At 38.2% G+C, this 10506-nt stretch overlaps 2 protein-coding genes across 2 annotated transcripts; one reads left to right on the forward strand and one right to left on the reverse strand.

Moving 5' to 3' along the window:
• Nucleotides 1-225: 225 nt before the first annotated feature.
• On the reverse strand, nucleotides 226-3449 carry LOC103403049 (ribose-phosphate pyrophosphokinase 4-like). Its single transcript, XM_029095399.2, has 7 exons — nucleotides 2686-3449; nucleotides 2254-2569; nucleotides 1945-2040; nucleotides 1757-1825; nucleotides 1248-1376; nucleotides 851-950; nucleotides 226-746 (listed from the first exon to the last, which is right to left on the reverse strand). Exons 1-7 carry the CDS (start codon nucleotides 3048-3050, stop codon nucleotides 613-615), a joined length of 1209 nt encoding a protein of 402 aa, XP_028951232.1. The 5' UTR covers nucleotides 3051-3449; the 3' UTR covers nucleotides 226-612.
• A 694-nt stretch (nucleotides 3450-4143) lies between these two features.
• On the forward strand, nucleotides 4144-8133 carry LOC103403048 (protein PECTIC ARABINOGALACTAN SYNTHESIS-RELATED). Its single transcript, XM_008341861.4, has 11 exons — nucleotides 4144-4508; nucleotides 4632-4682; nucleotides 4771-4861; nucleotides 4975-5051; nucleotides 5699-5787; nucleotides 6054-6173; nucleotides 6258-6374; nucleotides 6543-6686; nucleotides 6765-6888; nucleotides 6989-7180; nucleotides 7491-8133. The coding sequence occupies exons 1-11, from the start codon at nucleotides 4197-4199 to the stop codon at nucleotides 7848-7850; spliced, it is 1677 nt and encodes a 558-aa protein (XP_008340083.1). The 5' UTR covers nucleotides 4144-4196; the 3' UTR covers nucleotides 7851-8133.
• Nucleotides 8134-10506: the final 2373 nt, after the last annotated feature.

Raw genomic sequence — 10506 nt, forward strand, 5'->3', positions numbered from 1 at the left:
GATAGACTTTTTGTTTCTGGTCAAAGAGGCTTGTATAAATGAAAGTATATAATGTTTTTTGTCAGATATTGTTCATGTTTAATTTTAAATAAAAGTATTTAAAATGATTTTTAAACGTACGATATACGATAAACAGACACGATTTGAAGATTTCCAGGATTCTCATTTTGAAATGAAATGTGGACAATCAAAATCAAAAGACTAAAAATTATTGACTGGGCAAAATTGGCATGAATAATCCTTGAAAAAGTTAGAAAACTGATTCGGATCGCTGAATTACACTACGAAAATCCACAACTTGAAGAAAGTGTACGCAAGAACCACTTTGTACATTATCAACGGTTATTCGCGCTTGCCCTATTCCTAGAGCTACATTATGGCTGACTGACTGAAGTTGGGTTTTATTGTTATCCAAGTTCTAAAGCCGGCCATCATATCTCTTAAACAAAGTGAAAAATTCTTCGCCGCACCCGGATTCTCAAGTGCTAACTTTTCTCTATGCCTGACGACTCCTCTATAATCCATTCAACCCCTTTATTGGAAGAAAGGGTGGGGCAAAAACATAGCAAAAACCAAAGAGGACACTTTCTATCTAGTGCTCATACCTTACTCTTACATTTGAAGAGTAGTCGCTATGGAACCAGCAAGGCTAAGAACTTCAAATGGCGGGTTGTTCTTCACATCTTTCACTGTCACTGGACACGAGTCCGTAATCCAGAAGTAGGTCAGCCCGTGCTCCGGGTGCCCTGGTTGGAAAAACAAGGAAGGAATGCACAAAGGAATTAGAAATTGTACTCGGAGAGTCTTGAACAAGTTAGCACCAAATTGTAATAAGTAGACCATGTAATACCTCCATAATCACTTTGAAAGCGTTCCCATGATCGATTAGGAAAGATCCCATGTGTTACATACGCGCTGATTTTTGCTGCTCCATGGGCGGCTAAAACTTTCTAAAACAAGATGAAAACGTAATATGGCATTTCAGATTAACTTGTGAACAAATGGAAGGACTCTTTTTCCTCTGTGAAAATGAAACTAAAGCAGGAATATAATGTGGCAAGAAATGCAGCATAAGTCAAATGTCCATCTACGGGCCAAGTAGTTAAGTTCAAGTCCCAACCTACGGACAAGTTTAAAACTTTCCCATGCCGAATAGCCGTATTTTATCTGAATTACATTGTTCATTGTGTTACGGCCAATATTATAGAGTTGACAGCAAATAAGAAGTTCGCTCAGGATCTGGATACCTGGCATTCGATCAAGGTACCACCAGACTGAACCAAATCATCAACGATCACAACATGTCGTCCTCTAGGGTCTCCTTCCTTAATACGTACAATTCGTTGGTCACCTTCCCGAACTTTAGCACAGACAATCTGCATTCAACTCTTTAAAGGTTAGGCAGTCTGCAAGAAACATAGTTAAAGCAAGCCGTCATGCAGCAAATGTAAGGCTCGTGAAAGTGTCAGTGAAGGAGATCGCACAACATTAGTTGAAAAAAAAACACTGTTTAGCTGTGCCTTTTACACAAGACTATAGATGGATATCTATGAGGTGTATTGCACAGGCATCAATAGTCAGATCCTTAAAGTCAAAACAATCAGAACAAACGTGACGAAAATAATGCAATTATCATAATTATGCTGTTTTAATGAATACTCTTAGATGATATTTTGATGACTCTTAGAATTAGACACAAAAACATGCACAGGTAACAGATCCTCCTTGTTACTAGGGAGAATAAAACATATCATACCGTAGGGAAATGATGTAGCTGCTTATGAAATCGTTTCCACGCACCATCATCAGGAAAAGCAATGGATATCTAAATTGGGAAGATAATCAGCATACAATGTCAGAAATAATTTTTTTAATGAATAATTACTCCTTATCAACATCTAAACTCCTAGGACTCAACAGACAGGGGAGGAGAAAACAGTTTACATTGTCGGAATCAGGGAGCTGCTGGAGCCTATTTTTGAGCAAAGGGATCCCGCTCTCAAAGCATGGTAAGATATTATCACCAAAGTAAAACCGCTCCTAAACACGCAACAAACAACCAAAACAACAAGGTCAGATAATCGTTGCACATTGCTCATCTTAGGGCTGGTTTGGTATCGTTGCGCTTTGGAAAAACACATTTTTGAGCTCAGTTTTTCTTATACCCACTTTTTATAAAAGAACCTCAGTACCAAACCAGTACTAAGAGCTTAGAGAAGGCAAATTTGTTTACTAAATGTGGTATAGAAAAACCTGCAAGGCATGGATATCATAGATAACTAAACTAGTAGGCCCACCCATCGAAATGGGAATGTTTGACAAGGCCCTGGCAAGCGTGAAAGCGGTGGCGACATCTCCCTCATCCTCCATACGCTCCGAAGTCCCCGTCGGAAAAAATGGAAGCACCAGAGTGAATGAGGAGATGAACAACTTGGGCAATGCATAAATCACAGAGAGCTGCTCAAAAATCACCGACGGGGAGCTAAACGAGGCGAGAAACGCCACATGTTGCCCTCGAATTCCATGAGCATTGGGTATGAAAATGTTGGGAAACCCATCATCAAATTTCCTAAAAGAATCCAAATTTACAAAAATTGAAGCACAACAGAGCCAAATTCCACAAATTAAAAATTAAAATTTTCGAGGCAAATGCCCAATTGCCACGCTTGCAGTCGGACCTCTCACCTCCAAGTAATGCTGCGGAGCTCGATGGAGTCGGACTGGGCAGCGACATTCTCGGCGAGGGCTTTGGTCTCGGCGCAGTAGAAGAGGCAGACCTTCTTCGCCTTCTTCACCGCCGAATCGGAAGCCATTGACAATTGGGGTTCGGAAGCGGCGCGGAAGACGTGAACCGGAGAGTCCGGCTCGATGGTCAGGTTGTGGCCGAAGCTCTTGATCTCGCACCTGATGATGTTGCTGCCGTTCTGCTTCTTCTTCCTAAAGTTGGAGGCTTTGATGTGGAAAGCGGCGGAGGAGGGATCGGGAGATTTGGGCGCGGGTGGGAAGTTAGGTTTTTGGAAGGATGGCGGAAGAGGTCGAGTGGCCGCCATGTGGCGGCAGTGGTGTGCTAGTAGAGCGCCGAGCTGCTCGGTGCTCTGTCTGCGTGGCGGCTTTGGTTGGTCACCGGTGTACGGCTATAGTTTTAAATGTCCGAAAATGCCCATTTCTGTACGACGTCGTCGAGCAAAATATTTGCTTTTTATTCAATTTTTTAACTTGTTTTAGATCTATCTAATTTTCTTTATTTTGTTGTTGTTGGATTTAGACTTAATTACAAAATCTTGATTGGAAAAGAAAATAACTCATACATTGATTGAGAAGAAGTTGATGGTGGAAGGGGATTCTAAACTTGTCATTCACGTGATGCAAGATGTTTGGATGCCTTCTTGGAATCTTAGACCTATCATAGAAGATATCAAATGGTTGTCTTCTGAATTTCAGCATATCAGTTGGAAGTATATTTATAAGAATGCTAATTTTATAGTAGACGCATTAACTCATGTGAGCCTCGCTATTGCCAACCCACATTTTTGGGATTTTTATCTTCCAACTTTGGCTATAGAGGTTTTTAATTTTGATTGTATAGGAAACAGTTATATTAGAGGTTTTAAGTTTTAATAAATTTATTCTTTGTCAATAAAAAATTACATTGATTGAAAAACTGCTTTTATTGGCCTAACCATTGAATTAAGTTTACCCAATTAAATACATTAATATATATTATTCAAATTTTACGGGTAATTTTCTTTAAGTTTGGTGATAAAATTCATGGGGAAAGTTGAATTTTAGACTTGAGCTTCAATTGATGATGAGTTCGAGAACAACCACTTAATCAAAATTGAACCAAATCAATTATTTTGTTCAATTCAATTTTCAATTTGAAATGTTACCTTAATTTTCTAAAGTTAGAATTTAGAAGCTCAAGAACAAGAGTAACTGCAGTTACGGACTATAACTACGAGCAAATCTCAAACTAAAGCGATTTTATTTAATGTCTCGACAAGAGAACTAAATTTAAATTTTATAAATAACGAGCTTAATATTAATTTATTTCTTTCTCTTTTTTATACATTTGTTGTCTAAATTTTTTTTTTAAATTTGTATAAAATTACGCAACGTGCAAATTATAATAAAAAACTAAACCGGCTTTGGCTTTAACCCCACTCTCCACATATAACAAACCAAGAGCCAGAAACATGACTTACAGTCCGAAGCGTGCCATGGCGGAGCTCAGGCACTCCATCTCGGTGGGGGCTCGAGCCACTTCTTCTCCAATGAAGCGCGACGAGGACTCCTCCCCTCTGATATTCGACACTCAGCCCCAAGACGACGACGACGGCCGCGGTCGCCCTCCCTACAAAGATCGCGACCGTCCCTTCCTCTCCCATTTCCAATCCATCTGCCCCTCAATTGCCGACGACTCCAACAGCTCCAGGATCTCACTCTTCGTCGTCATCGTCGTCGCAGTCTTCTGCCTGGTCTCGATTCTGGCGATCGTGAAACGAGTGGTATGGCTTTTTGGTGCTTTTTCTGTTCGGATTTCTGGTGTTTGGCAATTGGGATAAGATAGTCTTGCTTAGAGCTGTGCAAATCGATGTTTTTCAATTGGTTTGTTTGGCTTTGTGTTGCAGAATACTCCTTACTTGTGTAAAAAAGATGGCATTACTCTTCACTGTCCTCATGTAAGTTGGGGAAAGCTGTTTGCTTGGTCAATGTTAGAATTTCGGTGATGTAATTGTGAGATTTTTTAATGTAAATTTACTTTTCTAGGTCAAGGAATCGCCTTCGCTTTGGGAGAATCCGTATTCAGCAACCACGTCTTGGAAGTCCTGTGCCGAGCGCCGCCTTGGTGGCATTTCAGGTGAGCTGAGCTCTTGTTTTTGTTGTTGACGTGTTGCACTAGATCTATGATCTTCTTTATTACTATGTCTAGTTCCACCTTTCTAAATTTATAATCTTTCCGGCATTGTGCAGATCTTCCACCTGAAAACGAAACAACTGGGTACATATTTATTCATGCTGAGGGTGGCCTAAATCAGCAAAGAATTGCAGTATGTTCTACTCGGTCTTATTGTTTATCTGTTCAAGAAATCTTTATTTCCTCTAATTTGTGCACATTGTAAGAATGAAGTGAAAGAGTAACTTAGAGAAGATGTAAGACAAAAATTTCACTTTTTCAAGAAGGTTCTAGAATTGCACCGAGAAGAGCTCCTACAGATTGGTTGCAATGTTAAATGGTGGCTGTCACAGTTAATCTGTTACAACGACCATAATATGTTTTTGTGCTTGGTGTCCAGCTGGGGATGGCTGTCTGAAGGCAACAGCTTGTCTGCCGGTGCGGCACTGCGGTTGATTTGTTTGTTTGTTAGCTTGTCTCTCTTTCAATGGCTTTAAGCTCATTACTTTTTCTCTGCTGTTGTCTTCGTCATAAGAGCTTGACTGATCTTTTATATGACCTTGTAGCTTGGCTGAATTTCTCTGTTCAAATATAAAATTGTTCACTTAGCTACTTTTTCAACCCCTTATTTTCCATTGCTTTTCCATGGTTTACAGAAAGCAATTTTCCATTGGATTATAATGGTTGCGCTAGTCTGCTTGCTTATTTGCATATTAGTTTGAGATATGGTTCTGTAAGTTTAGCCGGATGATTCTGCCTTATTGTTGTATGTGAACTGTCATGTGTATGTTTTCCATGCAGATATGCAATGCAGTAGCTGTAGCCAAAATAATGAATGCCACCCTTATTTTGCCTGTGCTGAAGCAGGACCAGATTTGGAAAGACCAAACGTGAGATTTTGCCTCTATTTTTATAAGTACTGTCATATTAGTGTAAAGTCATAAAAACAGTATATAACTATATACACAATTAAATAACAGGAAAATACCATTTTGATGTTAATGGTCTCTGTTACAGATCTTGAAAAACTAATCTTTTTGCTTTCATGCTTTTAAAGATCTTTTGAAAGTATCCCTATTTGAAATTGCTTCATAAGATCTTGTTTTGGGATCTCTTATGCTTGCAATTCTTGATTTGAGTATTACAACTTCTGCAGGAAATTTGAAGATATCTTTGATGTTGACCATTTCATTGATTACCTGAAGGATGATGTACGAATTGTTCGTGATATTCCTGAGTGGTTTACTGACAAAGCTGAGCTATTTACAAGTATAAGGTTAAGCTCTCTCTCTCTCTCTCCCCCCAATTTGTATAGATTTTTCTCTGCAACTCGCACTGATATGTAAATTTTTTTCTTTAGACGAACAGTAAAGAACATTCCAAAATATGCACCTGCTCAATTTTACATAGACAATGTTCTGCCGCGAATCAAGGAGAAGAAGATAATGGCCCTAAAACCTTTTGTCGATCGACTCGGGTAAGTTGGGAATTCTTATACAGGTGCTGTCCAAAGCTCACAAGTCACACTCTTGTAGAAAGAAAAGGACTGAAAGTTTCTTTTATCTTTAAAAAATGTAAGTGTTTATATCTGTTAGAAATCAAGAATGTATAACAAGTTAATAATATCATACCTCTCTGGTTTCAGGTACGACAATGTCCCTCAAGAAATCAACAGGCTAAGGTGCAGGGTGAATTATCATGCTCTTAAATTTCTACCTGAGATAGAGGAGATGGCTGATTTATTGGCGTCAAGGATGAGAAATCGCACTGGAGGTTCCAATCCTTATATGTATGTAACATTGTACTTAAATCCATTCAAATTTCTGGTAATTGTACCTTAACTTCACTAACAATTCTACACTTGCAGGGCTCTTCATCTTAGGTTTGAGAAAGGGATGGTAGGCCTATCTTTCTGTGATTTTGTGGGCACAAGGGAAGAGAAAGCTCTAATGGCAGAATACAGACATAAAGAATGGCCAAGACGGTACAAGGTAAATAACATACCTAGGTCAACTTTATGGAGTCAGAACTTTGAAAGAATATCAGTCTTATTGTGTTTCTTTTTCTTTTGATGGTGATTTTGGTATGCAGAATGGTACCCATCTATGGCAACTAGCCCTGCAGAAGCGAAAGGAAGGGCGATGCCCCCTTGAGCCTGGGGAAGTGGCTGTCATTCTTCGAGCAATGGGCTATCCTAAGGAAACTCAAATTTATGTTGCTTCAGGACAGGTTTATGGTGGCCACAACAGGATGGCGCCGTTGAGGAACATGTTCCCAAATCTGGTATGAACTTCTAATTTATTCTACCATAGCACTACTGACTGAACTTGTCTGGTGAAGACAGCCCATTAGTTTTGAAGTGTTAGTAAGTCAGATCTAAAAGATTATACCCCTTCCGTTATTAAGAATATCTTACTTGGATGACTAGTTGAATTCAGAAAATGGGGTTCGGTATAATTCTAGCTGGGGTTACTTCGTATAAATATGTAATCTTTTAAAAGCGGAAACTTAGGGGACATGCGGAAACTTCTTCACTTGAAATCCTTCTTTTCCCCCCTCTTGATTGATATGCTCATTTTACTATTCATAAAAGGTAACGAAAGAGGAGTTGGCGGCTAAGCAGGAGTTGGATAAATTCAGGAAGCATGTGACTAGCTTGGCAGCGCTTGACTTCCTGGTATGCTTGAAGTCTGATGTATTCGTGATGACCCACGGAGGCAACTTTGCTAAGCTGATCATAGGGGCACGCCGGTACATGGGTCATCGTCAAAAATCAATAAAACCAGACAAGGGGCTGATGTCTAAATCTTTTGGGGACCCTTACATGGGATGGGCCACCTTTGCAGACGATGTAGTGACTACCCACGAAACACGAACTGGATTACCAGAAGCGACCTTCCCTAACTATGACTTGTGGGAGAACCCTCTAACTCCTTGCATGTGTAAAGCTTGAACAAAATATAAGGTTGGCAAACCGAATACACTTGATTATTCCAAGAGCCCGGAGATTGTATACCTGTGAAATGAAATCGCGAACTTCTCCCCGAAAGGTTTGAAAGAATGTTGCACTATGTGATGAAGAAAATTGAGGGAAAACCAGGGCATGCATCAAACTCATTTGCGGTTGTGTCAAGAATGTCAAATAGTTTTGCCTGTATCATTATCAGAACTGTGTAAATTATTAGAGAAATGTGAAAGATGTTTTTCAGGCAGTGAACGCTGCTTGAATCACTCCATGCTGATTTTTGTGATCCATTATTTTAGCACCTAGCAGCCTAGTCCATGGTGTTTAGTTTATTTTAATACTTTGTTAATCGAAATTTTATCTTACTGCTCTTTATTTATAGAAGTTAAATGTAAAACTTTCACCAAAATGGCTAAGACCTCTTCTGTAAGTCCTTAAAGAGGCTTATATTATGCCTTGGTCCTCGGATGGAGTAGCCTTTCCATTTCCTAAACTTTTTTGTACCGAGAAAAGTAGGAATATCATTAAATCGTAATTATCATGAAATTGTAAAAAAAGAAATAAATTACCCAAAAATTAGGATCAAATGAAGGTCCACGCAGATGTGTATTTATGCAAGGAGAAATTCGTGCCTTGTTAGATGGGGTTGTTAAGAGTGGCCCATATTTTGTTTTATGGCTTAAATCCAAATCTAAGATTTTGAAAATAGTGGTAATATGAAATGTGATAAAATCAGAAATAAGATCACCTAAACTTGTTTAATACGATCAAAACCATATATATGTTTTAAATAAGATAACCATATATGTGCTTTAAATAAGAATGAATTTATGTATACTCAAGTTTCGTCTTTGAACACCCTTGTTTCTCTGGATATGTGTGATCATGAATAAAAAACATTCAATAATCAATTTCATTTTTGGGTGGAAATTATGCTTACAGTCTTGGCATGAGTATGAACTTTTTTTTTTCTCAAATAAAGTGATATTTTGCACTAAAAGTGTGAGAAGTATTTGAACTTGAGATATACAACTGTCACATCCCAGCCCGAGGTCAATCACATCCCAGGCACACTCTACCACCGTAGCACGATATTGTCCGTTTTGGTCCCCGACTACGCCCTCACAGTTTTGTTTCTGGGAACTCACATGAGAACTTCCCAATGGGTCACCCATCATAGGATTGCTCTTGCGCACTACTCACTTAACTTCGAAGTTCCGATGGAACCCGAAGCCAGGGAGCTACCAAAAAGCCTCATGCTAGATAGGGATGAGAATATACATATAAGGATCACTCCCCTGGGAGATGTGGAATCTTACAATCCACCCCCCTTAAGGGGCCCGATGACATCGTCGGCACACCATGGCCAGGGTTAGGCTCTTATAACAATTTGTCACATCCCGGCCCGGGGTCCACCACATCCCGGGCCCGCTCTACCACCGTAGCACGATATTGTCCGCTTTGGGCCCTGACTACGCCCTCACGGTTTTGTTTCTGGAAACTCACACAAGAACTTCCCAGTGGGTCACCCATCATGGGATTGCTCTCGCACGCTACTCGCTTAACTTCGACGTTCTGATGGAACCCGAAGCCAGTGAGCGCAACATGGGATCTTGCACAACTCTTTAGGAAGTGCATTTAAAATAATTAAAAGCGTTTTTGGTGAAAATATTTTTGAAAACCAATATTTGGTAAAAATTGAAATAGATTATGCACACTTTAAGTGCTTCCTGTAAGAAACACATATATGATGTTTCCTTCTAAAAGCAATTAAAGTGCTTTTGTAACTCAAAATCAATTTCATAAAAAATATTATTAATTATTTTAAAAATACTTTCAAACAAGTATGTAATAATCGTGCTAAAATACTAGAGAATCTATAACTGTCGAACGAGAAGAATCAATTTAACTCCTTTCAGTTAGATGGGAACAACTTTGATAAATATTGATAACTCTTAGATGGAGTATTAGAACAAAAAAAAATCTATTAGATAATGAATTATTGATTCTAAGCCATCTCAAAAAGGCAGAATTAAAGACAAAAACAGTGGCCGACATTCAATTTGTAAACGATCAGAATTTTGGAACTAAAGAACCCCGTCAAAATATTTGGAATTTGGCACTTGGCTTTGACCAACATCGTCAGATAAAATCGAACATTCATATCAGTAAAAGTACATATTTCCCACGTCAGCGCCAAGCGAGGCACAACAAACAAAATTCCATAAAAAATATATATATTTTTTAATCTTTTTCTTCATCCCAGATGAATTTTTGTAAAGGAAAACTAACAAAAATAATTTGAAAATTTTGAGTTTTAACGATAAAGATAAAATAAATGGTAAAATGAACAATATCATGATTGATTTTTTAATGTAAAACTGTGAATTTTTATTAAAATAAATAGTACCTAGAACTTTTCGTTAAAATTCTTTTTTTATAATTGTAAGTATCAGCTATTCAAACAGTACTTAATGTATAACTTTTTAGTATAAAATTGTAAATTTTTTATTAAAATGAACAGTACCTAGAATTTTTCGTTAAAATTCTTTTTTTTATAATTGTAAGTATCAGCTATTCAAACGGTACTTCATATATTTCATATATAACTATATAAATAAAAAATTTGATATATTTTTTTTTC

The sequence above is a fragment of the Malus domestica genome, chromosome 16 (genome assembly GCF_042453785.1).
Source record: "Malus domestica chromosome 16, GDT2T_hap1".
NCBI lineage: Eukaryota > Viridiplantae > Streptophyta > Magnoliopsida > Rosales > Rosaceae > Malus > Malus domestica.